Source organism: Pyrgilauda ruficollis, unplaced genomic scaffold (assembly GCF_017590135.1).
Source record: "Pyrgilauda ruficollis isolate IOZ18807 unplaced genomic scaffold, ASM1759013v1 scaffold6, whole genome shotgun sequence".
In the NCBI taxonomy this organism is placed as follows: Eukaryota; Metazoa; Chordata; class Aves; order Passeriformes; family Passeridae; genus Pyrgilauda; species Pyrgilauda ruficollis.
In genome coordinates, this window is record NW_024527710.1 from 17,940,836 (window position 1) to 17,959,482 (window position 18,647).

The following is an 18,647-nucleotide window of genomic DNA, read 5'->3' on the forward strand; positions in this document are numbered from 1 at the left end:
AATAGAAAACCCAAAACCTGAGGCATCAAGCTCTGAGCATCCTCCCCCTGTGAATTCCTTGGCTATTACACCTCCACATCACCCAACAGGTTCCCTGGGATTGAGCTTTCCCAGACTAAACAAAAGAATAAACAACAGCTGGGGCTCTTATTCACAAAGTGCTGCTGAGGTGATCTTTAATGTGTTTCCAAAAGTGAGAGGAAGTAATATTTCACTGGAAGGCTTTGTTTGGGGAAGCAATTTCCTCCAAAATAACATCCTGCCTTGGGATATTTTTGCAGGATGCTGATTGTAAACACAACAACCCAAACCCAATCTCTGTCTGTAGTGATACAACGAAAATACAACCAACACCTTTTTATTTCACAGAAGAAGCCAAGGGTACGATTTAAGAGCTCTTTTGGCAACATTAAATCTGATTTAAGTGTATTCAAGCCCCTGTGTGTTTGTTGAGGTTTATTCAGGTGACCTGAATAAATAACTAGAAACATGGGGAAATTTGAAAATTTGAGGAGGCTTAAATGCAGATTCTGACTGCTCAGGGCTTTTGAATACTTCACCTTTTTTTAGCAGAATATTCCCTTAAACCTCTGTTTCTCTGATAAGTCAGGCTTTAAAAATACACCCACAACAAATCAGCTCTTAAGACTCCCAAGAAATGACCTTAAAACTCCTCTTTTCCATTAGAAAACTTAAATATCAATTTCATTTCCAGTGAAAGGCATCACTCCTGAGCCCTTCTTTGTCCACACAAAGCCATACAAACAGCAGGATTCTGCAAGCAGAGGCTTAAATCCAAATAAAGCTCCAGCTGAAGTTTGCTGAGGGGAGCTGGGAGGGGCAGAGCAGGCAGCAGGGCTGGTTTGGTGTCCCCTGCAGGGCTCAGGGACAGCCACACTCCTGGGGGACAGCCAATTCACCTGGGGGGATTTTGAATGAGTTAGAGATGGGACCTCTGGGTCGCTTCAGATGATGGGATTTATTTTTCTTATCTTCTGCATAGGCAGCAAGGGTGAGTTGGGCTCACATCTTCACTGCATGGCTCAGAAGGTCACAAGGCCTCTAGTGACAATCCTTTTAAGGGTTTATTAACCAATAAAGCACTGCCAACAAGGATATTTATGCTTTTCACCCGATCCCTACATATTTGGTCTTACGGACCCATGCTCCAGCGTAAGCTTTCTTAGCCAATCATGTTATGGCACACAAACCTACAGTACTGCATCCTAAACTGCTTGTTACCTTTGTAACTACTTTTATTTTTTCTCTATCTTAAACTCTAAAACTCTAAACTTTCCTTTACTTAGCTTAACAGGTCTCTGCTTTAAATATATACATTAATTTTATAAATCCACATTCTCGCTTCCGGCACCTAAGTCTGGGAGCCTTTCCCAAGGTCTCAGGTCAAATCCAGGGTTTAATTCCAAGCTTTAAATGATAAGCCCCAAGCTCTGGGGGTTCCCTGCATGCCAGCCCCCCCAGGCTCCCACCTGCACGATCTCCTCCTTGCGGATCCGGTGGAAGCTCAGCTGTCCCATGGGATACACTGGCTGCCACTCCTGGGCCTTCTTGGTGGCCACCAGCAGGTTGGAGATTTCTGCAAGGCAGGGGGAGAAAATATCCTTAAAGATTTTCAGAGAAACTGCACTCCACCTTCCCAGCACCCACGTGGATGGAAAGGCACTAAAATCCAAAAAAAAAGGGAGGGAAAAAGAATATTGGGCTTGATTTCTTCTCATTCAATAGAGAAATCATTAAAGCACAGTTCCATATTTTAAATACAGAGTTATTATCAGCCAGATCAGGGTGATTTTGAACAACTGAACAGAGTTTTCTGCACAAAGATTGAAAGAGAAAATACCTGTGCTGTACATGGAATAAAATGGAATAAAACATCCCCACCCCCTCCTGCAGCAGGGCCATCCCCTCCCCAGGGTGCAAGGGGGAGTCTCATCTCCTCTTCACCTCCTTCCAAACTCCCTCTGCTCTGGGAAGCACCAACAGTGCTCCCAGGGCACTGGAATTCAGCTGGGCAATGGGGAATGAGCAGAAGGAACAGACTCAAAAATCCACTTCCCACTGCTGCAGGGCAGATCCAGAGGTTCTGCACAGGAATTCTGCCTTCCAGGCATTATTTACTGGGATCGGGATGTGTGTGGCCAGCTGGGATTCCTCCTGCTGTGAGCAGAACCAGGCACTGGGGCTAAATCATCATCTGGAATTCTGGAATCACCACACCCTGCTTCAGTCCTGCATCCCCTGCACTTCTTTGTGAATATCTGATCAAATACTCAAAAAGAAGGAAAAACCCACCAGGGAAGGGACAGACCAGGGAACATGCACTGAATCCTGCTGCAGCTAAAGCCAGGGAGAAGCTGAAATGGGCAATCAACTCCCTGACCCTTTTTATGTCATTTTATCCCCAACCCAGCCATTAAAATGAAACCAAAATATCAGAAGTGCCACGTGCCCCTGCTCCAGACCACGACCACGCTCTTGGTGCAGTGTGAGCAGCTCAGGGACTCTCCCAAAGCCTCAGAGCAGCAGGTGATTGATGTGGCTCAGTTATTCCCCTGCTAACAGGAAACCATTATCAGCTCAGCACAATCACCCCACTGTGCTTCCTCTCTCACACCAAACTGAGCTGCAAGGCTCTCAGAGTTCATGGCAAACAGCTCCAGAGAGTGCTGGCAGCACCCAACAACTGCCCCTTTGTCCCTCACGTGGGACCTCACAGATGATTTCCTGCCACCAGGCTCTTCAGGACATCAGTTTTGGGACCAAAACCCTTCCCTGCTGCCTGGTGCAGATGAGTTATTAAACAGCAGCTCACAGTGAGAGCAAACCCAGCAGGTCCCAACCCTCTTTTCTCCTCCTCAAACCTGCCCATGGCATCTGACAAAACTCCTGCTTCCCAGACAAAGAAAAATCTTTAAACCCTTTTTATTTTTTTTTTTTTAAGAGCTTCACACCAGGATACAGCACTAAAAATACACTTAAAGAATCTGGAGATTGTTCCCTTGCAACAACAAAACCCTGCAAGGCCAGGCTACCTCTGGGTCTGGGCTGGCAGCACCTCTTCAGGGTGAAGCTGATGTTGTCTGTCCGCAGGATTTGTCCCTTCAGGTGATCCATGAGGTCTTTCAAGGATGCAAAGGATTTGTTGGAGCCATGGAGGAAGTATCCCCCTTTCTTCACCTCAATCTGGAAGTTCTTGTAGGGGCCTGAGTTATTCATCACCTGGGGTTGGAGGGAAAAGAAAGAAATAGGATCACTGGAGTGAAGGAATTGTTTGTAAAGCCACTGAAGCCTCCCAAAACCTTGGCATCACATGTAGCACCAGCTCAGACCCTGCTCCTAAGTGAGGGTCCTCTAATCAAACTGCAACAAAGCAGAAAAAAAAACTGGAATTCCTGGAATTTTCACTCCCAGGAAAGCTCAAAGAAAACAGCAACAACATAAAGATGCAATCAAAGCCCAAATTATTACTTTCTTTTGTTTTTGTTTTTTTGCAGAGCCTGAGATTATGCAGAAGTGTTGCTCTTCTGGAGCAATTTTCTCTTTGCTTGGTCAGGAATTGCAGAATCTGGAGCAGGGTTTCAAAATCTCAATTTAAAAATAGCAAAACTGCCTCTCCCACCCCAGACTGTCCAAGGAGATGTCAGGCTGGTGTTGAGATCCTCCAGTTTCACTGGGGAAGGGCTGAATTCCTGAACTTCTCCATCCCAAGAGCTCTCAGGGTCTCCCCTCTGCAGCTTTGGGTCACCTCCCCCTTCCCTCTTTTCCAAAACAAAATTCCTTTCTTGCTTTACTGTTAAAAGAGAGAGCTGATCATATTTTATTTTTTTAATATCTACAAGAGGATAAACCCAGTATCAAATATCCCCTCCTGACTCACCACTGATTCCATGACCATTTCTTGCTAAGGAAAGGATTTATGTTATCATTTTTATTATTTATTCTTTATTATGTATTATTTAATTTATTATTTATAATTATTCTTGTGTGAACACTTTAAATATCCTCCCAAACCACCAAGTCAGCTGCAGGCTTCCAGCTGAGGCCGGTGTGGGAATAAAATCCATCAAGGGAATTAAATCCATGCCCAAAGAGGCTGCAGGGAAGCTGAACCATGCTCAAGGCAAGGTGAAGTGACAAATTCTCCATGTCATGAGTTTAAAATGCTTCATTTTTATCATGTTCCTGCACAGTCTGACTGGGAGGAATGGAGCTGTTCTGGATTTAATTAATCCCATTTGGAGAGACAGCACAAATGGCTGGAAAAAAAAGCCAATTCCCTCCCCAGAGCTCAGGGTGAGTGCCCTGAGAACAAAATCCCATCCCCAGGGATTGCAGGGAGCAGATTCCAGCTGGGAATGGCCAGCTGCCTGTACCTCTGAGCCCTCCAGACACGTCACAGTCATCAGGATGTGGTTGAAGTTGGTGCAGCTCCACCTCAGCACGTACATGCCCACCTCGTTGCCCTCCTGCCTCAGCTTGTTGATGGCATATTCCGTGCTGGAAGGGAATGGGCAGTGAGAAAAACCAACCAGGCAGCAGCCAAAAATCTGGTTTTTGAGAGCAAACCTCTGTTTGGGGGGTAAGAGCAACTTAGAAATATTTATGTTATTGTTAAAGTAGAATTTGAGGGTGCATTGCTCACGTTGGGCTGCACAGAGCAAGGGAGGGAGGGAATAATAAAGGGAATTCTGCAATGGAGGGAGGGAATAATAAAGGGAATTCTGCAATGGAGGGAGGGAATAATAAAGGGAATTCTGCATCCAACACTGCAGGTGAACTCCTGGATTTCTACAGTTTCCCTTGAATAAAGGGAATAAAGAGAAATAAAAGGAATAAAGGGGAATAAAGGGGAATAAAGGGAACAGTAAATAAATAACAATAAAGGGAATAATAATAATAATAATAATAATAATAATAATAATAATAATAATAATATGAAAATAATAAATTAAATAAAATAATAAATAAGAATCAAAATTTTCCCAATAAAAGGAAAAGCTACAAAGATGGGTGGAGGGAAGAGAATTCCTTTAGGTGTTTAAAAACCCAAGGCTTTGTTCATCCATCCAGGAACTCCTGGGGTGAGTGTGGAGACACTTCCACTCTTTACCTAAAATATTCCCATGTGTCCATGGAGAAAACTCTTGGAACACTCTTTAGTGCACAAATGCCAAGTTCATAGATGATTAAGGAGAGAAACACTGATTTTTTTCTTTAACAAAATGAAGTTTTGGTAACCACCACCCACCCAAACCCCACATTCACCGTGAGAGGAATTATCAAAATCAGACCCCTGAAAATGCAGAGGGACTGAGCAAATGGGCCCAAAAACCCCAAAATGCAGAAGGGACTGACTGGATGGGCCAAAAAACCCCAAAATGCAGAAGGGACTGACTGGATGGGCCCAAAAACCCCAAAATGCAGAGGGACTGACCAGATGGGCCCACAAACCCCAAACTACAGAAAGGACTGCCTCATAAACCCCAAAATACAGATGGGCCCCAAAATTCAGAAGAGACTGAGCATATGGGCTCACAAACCCCAAACTGCAGAGGGACTGACCCATAAACCCCAAAATGCAGAAGGACTGACCCACAAACCCCAAAATGCAGAAGGGACTGAGCAGATGGGCCCACAAACCCCAAAATGCAGAGAGACTGACCCATAAACCCCAAGCTGCAGAGGGACTGACCCACAAACCCCAAGCTGCAGAGGGACTGAGCAGATGGGCCCACAAACCCCAAAATGCAGAACAGACTGAGCAGATGGGCCCACAAACCCCAAACTGCACAACAGACTGACCAGATGGGCCCACAAACCCCAAGCTGCAGAGGGACTGACCAGATGGGGCCGTGGCAGCCGTTGCTGATGTTGTGCTGGATGAGGGGAGGCGCCACGTCGGTGCACAGGTAGTGGTGGGCGTCCGCCGTGAGCCTGAAGTAGCCATCGACCAGCGAGGTGAAGGAGAGCGCCTCGGCGTGCGAGCCCAGCCTCAGCTCCTGCAACACAGGCAGCGCTCCATCAGCACAGCTTCTCACACACAAATCAGCCTTAAAAACGGTTCAGTTTTCTCCCAAAAGCTCGGCATCACGGGTAGCACCTGCTCCTAAGTGAAGGTTCTCGAATGGAACGGCAACAAAGCAGAAAAAAGCCAAAATTCCTGGTATTTTCACTCCCAGGAAGGCTCAGAGAAAACAGCAAAGATGCAATCAAAGCCCAAATTATGGCTTTTTTTTGTTGTTTTTTTTTGCAGAGCCTGAGAATATGCAGAAGTGTTGCTCTTCTGGAGCAATTTTCTCTTTGCTTGGTCAGGAATTGCAGAATCTGGAGCAGGGTTTCAAAATCTCAATTTAAAAATGGCAAAACTCCCTCTCCCACCCCAGACCGTTCAAGGAGATGTCAGGCTGGTGTTGAGATCCTCCAGACAACTGAGGTTTAAAAACATTCAAAAGTTTTCTCCCAAAACCTTGGCATCACATGTAGCACCAGCTCATTCCTGCTCCTACGTGAAGGTTTTTGAATTGAACGGCAACAAAGCAGAAAAAAGCCTAAAATTCATGGAATTTTCACTCCCAGGAAGGCTCAAAGAGAAGAGCAGCAACATAAAGATGCAATCACCCAACAAAAAAGGCTTTTTAAAAAAAAATTTTAAAAGATTTCATTTCATTATCAGTTTCCTTGAAGGGTGAGACATAAGAGATGAAAAACTCTACACCATTCTATCAGAACTTATTTCCTGGTTACAACACTTTAGAAATGTTTTTATAAATTAGTTGTTACCACACAATGCTGCTAATGCTTCTAACACAAATCACTTATATTTTTACCTATATTTTTACCTATATTTAACACCAATCACCTATATTTTTACCTATACTTAACACCTATATAATCACCTATATTGTTACCTCCATTTAACACCAATCACCTATATTTTTACCTATACTTAACACCTATATAATCACCTATATTGTTACCTCCATTTAACACCAATCATCCCTGTCCTGGCTCCACAAATTCAGGAATTCCTCATGGGATTTGGGAATTTGAATTTTGAGAAAAATTCTGTGCCACTGTGGACACAGCTGCACTTTGAACACCATTTTTGCTGTGCCCAGTGTTAAGGCCAGCACATTTGATGTTATTTACACTCAAAATGTCCCTCAGTTGTCACCTTGTGCCCAACTCCAACCTGGCTCCCCGTGGAGGGGAAAGGATCCAGCAAGGAATTAAGTGATCCACCAGGGAATTAAATGATCCATCCAGGGAATTAAGTGATCCAGCAGGGAATTAAGTGATCCAGCAGGGAATTAAACCCAGGCTACAGGGAATTGAATGATCCAGCAGGGAATTAAACCCAGGCTACAGGGAATTGAATGATCCAGCAGGGAATTAAGTGATCCATCCAGGGAATTAAACCCAGGCAGCAGGGAATTAAGTGATCCAGCAGGGAATTAAGTGATCCATCCAGGGAATTAAATGATCCACCAGGGAATTAAGTGATCCAGCAGGGAATTAAACCCAGGCTACAGGGAATTGAATGATCCAGCAGGGAATTAAGTGATCCATCCAGGGAATTAAACCCAGGCTACAGGGAATTGAATGATCCAGCAGGGAATTAAATGATTCAGCAGGAACTCAAGCCCAGGTTCCTCCAAGCTGAGGTGAAGGGACAAATTCTGTGTGTGAATTTCAAATTCAAATTCTGTGTGTGAGTTTCAAATTCAAATTCTGTGTGTGAGTTTCAAATTCAAATTGTGTGTGTGAGTTTCCAATTCAAATTGTGTGTGTGAGTTTCAAATTCAAATTCTGTGTGTGAATTTCAAATTCAAACTGTGTGTGTGAGTTTCCTCACCATCCTCTTGTTGTCCTGCTTGTTGATGCTGACTGTGGCCTCCTTGATGACGATGTGGGTGATCTCAGGGAAGTAGGAGAAGTTGTTCCACGTCTCCCGAAGTTTGTGCTTCTCTTCCTCCTTTTTGCTTTTGCCATCAGATTTTTTCTTCTTCTCTTTCTCTGTCTGGACAGGCTGCAAATGTATTTGGGATAAAAGCTTTAGTTAAAACACGTTTAGCACAGGGGTTTTCACTCTAAATCAAAAATTTATTCTAGAATAATGATATAAATTAATTATTTATTAGTTAGAATTATAGACTGGCATTATTGTATAAATTATAAAATTAATACAAATTACAGAATAAGAATAGAAAATAATTATTTATTAATTAGAATTCTAGAATGATTATTATATAAATTATAGAACTAAATTTTAGAGTAAAATTTAGAATATAATGTATTGTAATATATTTACTATAAACCTAAAATTCATTCTAGAATAGTAATATAAACTATTTATTATTAGAATTATAGGATAGAATAATTATATAGACTATAAAAATAATATAAATTACAGAATAATAATATAAAATATAGAATATAAGGTATTCTAATATATTTACTCTAAACCTAAAATTAATTCTAGCATAATGATATAGATTATAATAGAATAGAATTATAATATGGATTATGAAATTAATATTTATAGAATAATATTATAGTATATAGAATATAATGTGTTCTAATACATAGAAAAATCTATTTAATTCTGCCTTTATTAATCTATTTAATTAAAATCTATTTAATTAAGCCTTTATTTTCCTGGTAAAAGGGCTGCCCACAGAGGCTGTCCAGTGTCCAGTCTTGGATAAAAGTCCTGAGCCTGCTCTGGTCTCCAAACTAAGCCTAAAAAGGGGGTTGGGCTGGAACCTCCTGAGCTCCTTCCAACCTGGATAATCCTACCAAAGCCCCTCCAATACCAAGCTGCTCCGCAGTGTCTGAAGACCACAACCATCTTTCAGCAGCTGTTATGTCCCAAAACTCCCCTTTAATTCCCATTTCTCAGGGGTACTCACACTTGGCTTGAGCCTCCACTGAATGCCATTGTTCCCTGTCACCATCACTTCATACTTCTCGTTGTCTCCACAGTTGAATTTATTCATCTCATTCTCAGCAGAAATCAGCAGAAACGAGGTCTCAAAGATCTCTGCCCCGTAATATTTGGTCAGGACCTCCATGGTGGATAAATATTTCACCTTCAGGTCCCGAGGGGAGACGCTGTTGTTGCAGATTGTTTTGTTGTTGAACTCCTTCAGGAAATGCTTGAAAACGTTATTGATCCGAATCCTGGTCAAGAAATTCCTCTGCCTGATGGTCCTGTTCAGAGTCTCAGGGATATAATGCTTGTAACTGGGAGGAGAAGCAAGGTATTTTTAATTTAACTTAATTTAATTTATAAATTCCTCCTGGGAGAGCAGCAGAGCCAGCAGGGACAAAGGATGGATCCCAGCTCACCTGATGTCCTTGGGAAGCTCTGGCAGCTTCACGTTTTTCTTGATGGCATCGTGGGAGATGGCCAGGACAGCCATCCCCAGACACTCATTCTCAATCTCATGGACCTCCTGGTCGTTTTTGGGATCTCGGATGGGTGCCAGGCCTTTCACTAGGTCATACTGGCCCTTAACAGAACAAAAAACCCCAAATTACCCAGTACCAGAAAGGGTCTAAACAGGGACTCGTAGGAATTCATACCAGGATCCTTGGGCAAGGAGAAGCTGGAACCTCCTCCCGTTCTTTTATACATCAGTCCACCAAAAATTCACTTTTTAAAAATTAACTACAGAAATCACCATCCCTGGTCCCTTTTAGTACCTGCAATATTTATTTTCTGCTCCACAAAACCAACTTTGTGCCTCTGCCCTTCCCATGCAAAGCCTCCATGAGTCTCCTGGATTCATCTCCAAGCCAAGCCTTGCTCTGGGACAGCCTGGAAAGTGTTTGGTTATCAAAGAGCAAAGACATTTCTGTGCCAGGTTGCTTTAATGTTTCCTTAGAATTCTCCTTCCTTGTGGTTCTCAGTGTGAAAATCCTGCAGGAATTCTACTCAGGATCAACAGTAAATGGGATTTCCTCCCTGCATTCAATTTGCTCTTTGATCAATCTGAATTTTCCCTTTTTTTTTGGTGAAACCTGATAGCTTCTGGTTTGAAAAATCCTTTGGAAGGCACAAGAGGAGAGCAAAACTGCAGTGAGGTTATCAGTCTTTATCACCACGGGGTTATCAGTAAATGTTTATCAATCTTTAACACCACCCAGTAACAAAACCTCATTAAAAGGACTCAGCCCTGCCAGATTTCCCTCGGCTGCTGCTCCTCTCCAGCCCCAGCTCTGTGCAAATGTCCCACAAAAGGTGACTGACAGTGTTTAGAAACACAAATAACTCACTGTAGAAGAAAATATCTATAAAAATAAAACCCTGTTTGGGAGAGTTTCTTTACACCTCCTTCATGCAGCAAATCCTCTCCTCTCCACCAGGCAGCAGCAAAAAGAAAACCCTTTCCAGTACTAACAGGACTATTTCAGGAGCCTAAGAAGAGGCTTTTAAAGCAGAATCCCACACTTTTTATGGGACAAAAATCCCATAAAAATTTTATTTACGGGAATACAGCATCAGAGACAATTCCAACCTGTGCAAACATGTACTCCAGGGAATTGGCATCCAGGATGGGGGTCCCCTCTGGGGCCAGCTTCTTGTCATAGGCCTTGGCCCTCCTGGGGGAGTGTCTCCACACCGAGGGCTCGCTCTCGCTGGTCCCGTGCCAGTTGGTGAAATAGTATCTGCCAAAAAAAGTCACAGACGTGAAAAATGTTTTGGGAAAAGCCTCCCTTTCCACAAGAGAATTTGGGTTTTGGAAAGTAAAGCAGTTCAAAGCAAGGATTGGTCAAACTTCTGCCTGAAGGTTAAGTGGTCCAACATTCCAGCACATTCCTGGCCTGAGGAACTGGGGGAAATGATACCATTATTATGAATTATTAGATTGTTTTTCCATTTTTATTTTTTTGTTAGAGAGATTTGAGGAAAGACAAATTTGGGAATGCTCACCTGGAGAGGAGAAGGATCCAGGGAGAGCTCAGAGCCCCTGGGAGGGCCTGGAGGGGCTCCAGGAGAGCTGGAGAGGGACTGGGGACAAGGCATGGAGGGACAGGACACAGGGAATGGCTGTGAGCTGAATGTGGGTAGATTTAGATATTGGGATTTTGTGAAGGAGTTCATTGGCTGGGAGGGTGGGCAGGACCTGGAATAGAATTCCCAGAGCAGCTGTGGCTGCCCCTGGATCCCTGGAAGTGTCCAAGGCCAGGCTGGAGCAGCCTGGGACAGTGGGAGGTGTCCCTGGGATGGGATGGGATGGGATGGGATGGGATGGGATTTAAGGACCCTCCCAGTCCAAACCAGTTTGGGATTGACATTTATAAAGCCCCAAATCTGCAGTGGTCAAGGCTGGAGTGGCCCAGCCTCAGTGCAGAGTCAGGATCCTCAGCAAAATAAAATGAATATTTTTAGTTGAGCTCTTCTTAGGCAGGAACTCCAAAACTGAGCCAAAAACTCCTGACCAGAAGCAGAGGATCCTCCAGAACTCCTTGGGCAGAGGCCTGGAGAGCAGAGCAAAGCAAATCCTGCTGAAATGCAGAGGAAATGACTTTGCTTCCCTGTTCTCCTGCAGAAGAGGAGTCAGAATTAATAACTCCAATTCTTGTGTTATTTCCTGAAAATAATCATGGGCAAGGTATTGTGTATTGTTTGGGACTGAGAGGAGACTCTGCTCCTTTTCCTAATTAACTGCTCTCATTAACACAGTGCTGAGGAGCTACAAAAACAATTGGAGCCCCATTGTTTGAGGGGGGAGCAAATAAAGGAGAATCTTTTCCTTGGAAAGCTGCACGGCTTCCTGGGAGAGATTTTGGGGATTTCACTTCCACAAAGGGAACAGGAACAGGAATTTCCCAATGAGATGGGGAGGGAACTGTGCCCCTGAGCTCAGGAGCAGGACCCAGCCCTCCCTCAGAGCATCTTCCACCATCACTCATCATCATCTTACATATCTCCATGCAATTTTACAAACCAAAATTAATCAATATTTTATTATATTGCATAATGTTCTATCTATTATACAATATTTTATTATCTATTGTATTACTTATTATAATATTACATAATATTTTATATGTTGCATTATGTATTATAATAGTCTATAACATTTTATATTACATTACATTATTATATTATATTATATTATATTATATTATATTATTTATTATATAATATTTTATTATCAAAACCTATTCTTCACTTCCAAAACAAAAAAATCCTCCAATCCCTACAAAAAACATGAGTTTACTTGTATTTAAACAAAATCTAAGTAAATTTCAATAAAAAATAGAAAACTTTGTCAAGTACAAAAAAACACTAACCACTCCACAAACAAAAAAAACAGCCATACAAATATAAATGACACAAAAATTACAACCCTTTTATTTCACCCACCTGTATATTCATATAAAATTTATATAATTTGATAAAAAATATAAACTTTGAGTTCCTTTATATGTATAAAAATTGATAGTATTATAAAATTTTTATTAAATAATAACTTAAAATATAAAATTCAATCAAATATATATACAAGAAATAATTAAAAATATTATCAATACAGTATTCATCATTCAAACAAGAGGAGAGATGTTAAAAATCTAGATATTAAAAATTTTAAATTTTCTTTACTAAAGAACATAAATCCACAAAATACTAGAAAAATACTACACAACTCACAAAATACTATAAAAATACTACAGAAATCCACAAAATACTACAGAAATACTACACAGATACCACAAAAATACTACAGAAAGCCACAAAATGCTACAGAAACCCACAAAAATACTACAGAAATCAAAAAAATACTACAAAAATACTACACAAGCCCACAAAATCCTACAACCTGCTTCCAAAATCCCTCCAGAAAGGAAGTGGATCCCTTTTCCACAGCAAAAATCAAACCCAGCTATGGAAGAGTTAAATTCTCCTCCCCTGTGAGCAATGACTCCAGGATATTACAAAATCCTGGGGTTTCTCTTTTTTTAAAACAAATCAAATAAATAGAACTTGAGGCAAGTGAGAAAACCACAGGGAACTCACAGAGTTTCTGTGAAAAGTCCTTTTAAAACATCACCAAAAGTGCAGCAGCATCTGGCACTGATTTAGGGCAGAGGAGGAGAAATTCACACAGAAAACAAAAAGTTCTCAGCAGAGGGAGGAAAGTCAAAGCCCTACAAACATTTCAGCCCAGTCTCACTGTTCATTTTAGAGATATCATTAAAAAGGACACCACAAAAACCTATCAATGTAAGCAAAAATAAGCAAAAATACAAATTATTTCATTTCTGAATAATCATGTAGAGTTAATCCACTGCTCTATTGACAAAAAATTTAAATTAAAAAAAAAATTAAAGCCACAGCAGAGGGAGGAAAGTCAAAGCCCTACAAACATTTCAGCCCAGTCTCATTGTTCATTTTAGAGATATCGTTAAAAAGGACATGACAAAAGCAAAAATACAAATTATTTAATTTCTGAATTGCCATGTAGAGTTAATCCACTGCTCTACTGAAAAAAAACTCCTTAAATTAAAAAAAAATAAAATTAAAAAAATTAAAAATTCATTTCTGAATTATCATGTACAGTTAATCCACTGCTCTATTAAAAAAATTAAAATTAAAAAAATTTAAAATTTAAAAATTTTTAAAAATTCATTTCTGAATGATCATGTACAGTTAATGCACTGATCTATTAAAAAACTTAAAGAAATTAAAAATGAAAAATTTAATTTTTTTAAAAATTCATTTCTGAATGATCATGTACAGTTAATGCACTGATCTATTAAAAAACTTAAAATTAAAGAAATTAAAAATGAAAGATTTAATTTTTTTAAAAATTCATTTCTGAATGATCATGTACAGTTATTCCACTGCTGTATTAAAAAATTTTAAATATTTTTAAATTCATTTTTAAAAATAATTCATTTCTGAATTATCATGTACAGTTAATCCACTGCTCTGGAACATTTCAAATATAAATTCATCCATAAAAGCACTGACACAAATGGTTTGGAGCCAATTTTCCAATTAACTCTGACCTTGCTCACTCCCAGCTTTGTGAAAACAACTTCTCGTGCTTTTCCAACTTTTTTTTTCCAGGCTAAACCCCAAAGATGCAAAGAAATCAGGAGATATTTGAAGCTCCTGCTGCTCATCTCTCCTCTAAGCTGTGCAAACCCAGCTGCTGCTTTTGGTTTTGCCTCCCTGCTTCTCCAGGGAGCTCAGCAAACAATAAATCTCATTTTGCAGGTGTTTTCTCTTACCTCATGCGATAATGGAGCCTGAAGGATGATTTTTCCTCCACCTTGAAGACCTGGTTTGGTGCATACCAGAGCTTTTTGTTCTCATCATACAGAGCAAAGAGGTTGTGGCACAGAGGGGACACAGCTGGCACAAAAATACACAAATGGATGAATCACAAAGCTCCAGCGCACATCCACACCCCAAAACACAAAAGCATAAAGCAAATATTGGATCATGAAAAGAAACTGATACTGGGATTAGCTTGAAACAAATATTAGGGAGGAAAGGTTGAGGTGGAGCTGTCACCTTGGTTCAACCCAGGGGGTTTGGGGTGGATTAAACAGATATTTCTGGTGTTAAAGTGATCCTCAAATCCTGATTCCGCCCAAGGTCTGAGCTTCAAAGAAATGACTTAAAACCTTCATTCTGTCCAGGTCACAGAAAAGGGAGTTTTACCAAACCCACAACTTTGTTCTCAGCTTTATTTTGTTAATAAATTCAACCCCCAGAGGTGAAAGGAGGTTTTGGCAAACAAGCAGAAAGCTTTGCTGGTTCCACAGAGAAAGACCTCAGAGAAAGCTTTGGTCTGTTCCAGCTAAGAGCAGACTGTGGCATTAATGGGCTGATCTGCTTTAACCCTGCATTTACTCCATCCCAGATCTGTTTGGGAGGGATGTTTACTCCATCCCAGACCTGCTGGAATTCCTTGTCCCAGCTCTGGGAGCAGCTGCACCATCTGTGGGTTCACAGCCCCCAAAAGAAGATGCTGCACACCAGCATATATAGGTGGGTGTTAAACACCCCTCATTGTGCTGAAATATCTTAAAAAAACAACAGCAGCACTCATTTGTGAGGTTTTTCCTGAGATTTCCATAATTTCACCCATTCCCATGGAAGAGGAGCAATTAGGCAAATGAGCTGAAGGGGATTACAAGAATCCAGGGGAAGTGGGCAAAGAAAACATTTGAGAGCTGCAGGAAAATTCCTGCCCAGTTCCCCTGTTCACACTCCACAGCAGCTGGACTAGGTTTGGTGCTCCATGGGGAAAGAACCTCAGAACTGTAAATACAAAAGCCCACTGGGCTATGAGGCCAAACAGAGATTAAATCCACTTTTTCTGTGGAATTACAGGTGTTTTGCTGAGCCCCAGCCCAGAGGGAAGAGCACAGCACAGCCCCTGACACGTGAGGGATGCACACGAAGCCAAAGCAGCTTTGTGGGGATTTATTGGGACAGGGAGGCTCTTCCTCTGACTGACACACAGAGGATGCCTCACTTTGGCTGCTGCCAGGCCCCTGGGAGCTGAAATAACCCCAAATACTCACAACACTTCTGGGCAGCCTCAATGCACAGCTCCTCCGAGGTGAACTCGCCGCTGGAGTAATAGATGGGGGATTTGTCCTGCAGGTAGAAGAGGATTTCCAGCCCCTGGTGCTGAGCTTCCAGGTTGAGCTCATTTTTCTTGGTGCTCCTCATTTTTGCACAGAAAGCCATGGCTTTGCAATCTTCTTTTACGTTGAGATACTGGGAGTGCAGGGAAAAGAGCAAAGGGAAACGTGAGGGGAGTTGGGATTGTCAGGACACAAATCCAGCACTGCTGGCTGGGCACCACCATCCTCGAAACGTGAGGGGAGTTGGGATTGTCAGGACACAAATCCAGGACACAAACCCTCAGGTGGGGATTTATCCCAAACCAACGAGGTCAAAAGGGGAAAAAAGAAATGGCAGTGATTATTCTGGTTCTGGGAACTGCCCCAAATCACTCCCTTCTCTTCTAGTGGTGCCACAGCTTTCCTGCAAGGTTTCTCTTCTCAAAGCAGAAATAACTTTCACATCTTTCAGCACCTCGTTGGCTGAAAAACAACACTTGAGCCTGAGCGATTTAAACAGCTCATTTGATGTTTCCTTTTATAAAAAGTCAGCTTCTATTTTTACAGCCCCTTAACAGCAAAATATTTCTCATTGTTTTCTCCCCTCTCACCCTTTGTGTTTGAAACTGCTGATGGTTTATGAGTCATGATGTATTTTATAAGATTTATTGGCATTTATTTTTTATTACTACTTCTCTGTCTCTCCAGGAGAACAGCACTGAGTAGGTTTAATGCAAGAGCTTTTAGATTGCCAAGGATGCACAACAGGGCAGCTCTGACTCAAAAAAAAATTGCATTTTATACCCAGTACTGAAATAGAAAAAGCAGAAAGTTCTTCGAGTTATTTGGGCTCCTTGTTCCATGTTTTTCTAAGCTTTAAAAAGCCCAAACCAACAATTTTATAGTTTATGAAATTAATCCTCCCACCAAAAAAACCAATAAAATATGAACCCCCAAAGCAAACACACCTGCATTTATGTGCCTGTGGGATCCTCTACACGACTGAAATGGGTCTTCACTCTCCCCAGGAGAAGCTTCACTCTGACTGGAAAAAAAAAGGAAAAATAAATATTATCAGGAATGGCTTTGTACAGCTGGAGGCACAAGTGAAATGGTCAGGCTGATAAAATTCCACCTGCAATCCCAGGGAAGAGAGATTATTATTATTATTGTTGTTATTTGTAACTGAGATCTGGATCTGATCTCAGCCAAGCCAGTCCCAGGAACCACCCAGGAATTTGGGCACATCCACTGATCCCTTCTGACACTTTGGGGGCACTGCCTGGGATGCAGCCAAAAGCCAGGAAAACCTTGGTTATTCCCTGGGTTTCTCCCTATTTTCAGTCTGGAATTGTTCTCATCACAAGCCTCAGCTGTGACACCACAGGGACGTTTTCCTCTGTGCTTCACCTCCTCCATGCCTCCATTCCTCACATTTTTCATTAGATATTAATTCCAATTCTTCCCTGCTCTCTCGTTTTTCCTTCACCTCCCAGATTATCATTTAAAATGTGTTCAAACAAAACCTGACAGTGCTGCTGGTTTGGGAACCCTCACCCATCACTCATCTGAGGCTGAACATTCCTCCATTTCCAGCCTCCATCCCTCCTTTTCCCCTCCTCCCCATCCCTGCCAAAATGTGTTTCAAAAAAATGTTTCAAATAAATAATAAAAAATTACTTTTGCTTCACCAGTGTGAGTTAATCTGACCTAGCAGACTTCAGCAAATATTGCTTTAAAAGCCTGAGGCTTAGTCTGGGAAAAGTCAGACAGAGCCACACAACTTCCCTGGTGCTTGGGAAGAGCCCAGCAACCCAGAAAAAAAAATTATATTGAAGAGCCTGGCACACATTCCCAACTAAACTGCATTTTTCTGCCATCCCTGCCACTTGAATGCTGAATTTGAGGTTCCAGACACAATCTCTTGGCAATAACATGGGGAAGAAGTAATTGAGAGTGTGATTTTTGGGATATGCACACAAGCCAGGAATTATTTCTGCACAGCACCATAAAATTGAAATGCAAAAGGTGAAATATATTAACTTGAATCTCATTAAAACCCCCTGTTAAATTACATATAACTGAAGCTCAATATATTTTAATGTGTGTGTGGGCCTAATGTTAAAAAGATTACCCAGATGTTTTAAAATGTGAGGGGGAATATAAAACCATTGCCTTTTACAGATTCATAAATCAAACTTCTTGTTTTTCAACACAGCAGCTTTGCTTTGGTTAAAAGCTCCTACTCTTGGTTTTAGTCACAGCAATTCCCAGAATCCTAAAAACCTTTAAGTGCTGCTTCATTTACAAAACCTTCTGGGTTTGAACCAAACAACCCACCATCCAATCCATGATTTATTATTTCCTAATGGGTTTCCCAGACATTCCCCTGTTCATTGTCAGGGATTCACCTTTTAAAAATGCATTTTCATCCTCCAAAAAGGCTCCTTTGAGCCAGACAAATTCCTGCTCTGTCTGAGCATCCTTCTCCACACCTACACAGCCAAATGCTTCCTCTCTGAAAAAGTGATTTTTATCCTTTGCCACAGTCTCAGAGCTTCACAAGTTGTTATTTGTGTATTTTTTGGTCTCTTCTCTACTCCAAGGATGTCAGGGATGTGCTCAGCCCCTGCTGCATTTGCTTTTTTTCAGGCATATTTTAATTTCACTTAGTTTCTGTTTTTTCCAGTGGAAGCAGCTCTTTCTGATGCACCCTCCAAAATATTTTTGGGAATGCAGGATAGCTTTTCTTGAGATCCCACTCCCCCAGTAAAGGCTTTTCCTGCTTATTTAAAATCCTGACCCACCCATGGCTGGCCAAGGGAAGCCAGGTGAGGAATTCTTTCCCTCACACACAGAGCCCTCAAAAACTTCTGGTATCACAAAGAATCATAAAATAGGGGGAGGGAAGTCTAAAGGTGGGTTGTTAATCAGTTTGGCCACTAATATTAGGATATTTGGGAGATAATCACATTTGGTAAAAGCTCAAGTTCCTGGCTATGATTTGCTACATTTGAAAACCAGCA

General features: G+C 41.5%; 1 protein-coding gene across 1 annotated transcript in view; it reads right to left on the minus strand.

Annotated features, from left to right (window-relative positions):
- JAK1 (Janus kinase 1) overlaps positions 1–16,666 on the minus strand; it is a 25,080-nt gene extending 8,414 nt beyond the window's left edge. The window contains exons 1-11 of the mRNA XM_041483211.1: positions 16,590–16,666; positions 15,577–15,775; positions 14,272–14,395; positions 10,545–10,695; positions 9,373–9,536; positions 8,934–9,267; positions 7,877–8,050; positions 5,863–6,020; positions 4,395–4,518; positions 3,054–3,240; positions 1,491–1,597 (exon numbers count right to left, since the gene is read on the minus strand). Coding sequence (XP_041339145.1) covers positions 1,491–1,597; positions 3,054–3,240; positions 4,395–4,518; positions 5,863–6,020; positions 7,877–8,050; positions 8,934–9,267; positions 9,373–9,536; positions 10,545–10,695; positions 14,272–14,395; positions 15,577–15,775; positions 16,590–16,595 — 1,728 coding nt within the window. The 5' untranslated portion in view covers positions 16,596–16,666. The remainder of the gene's footprint in view (positions 1–1,490; positions 1,598–3,053; positions 3,241–4,394; positions 4,519–5,862; positions 6,021–7,876; positions 8,051–8,933; positions 9,268–9,372; positions 9,537–10,544; positions 10,696–14,271; positions 14,396–15,576; positions 15,776–16,589) is intronic.
- Positions 16,667–18,647: the final 1,981 nt, after the last annotated feature.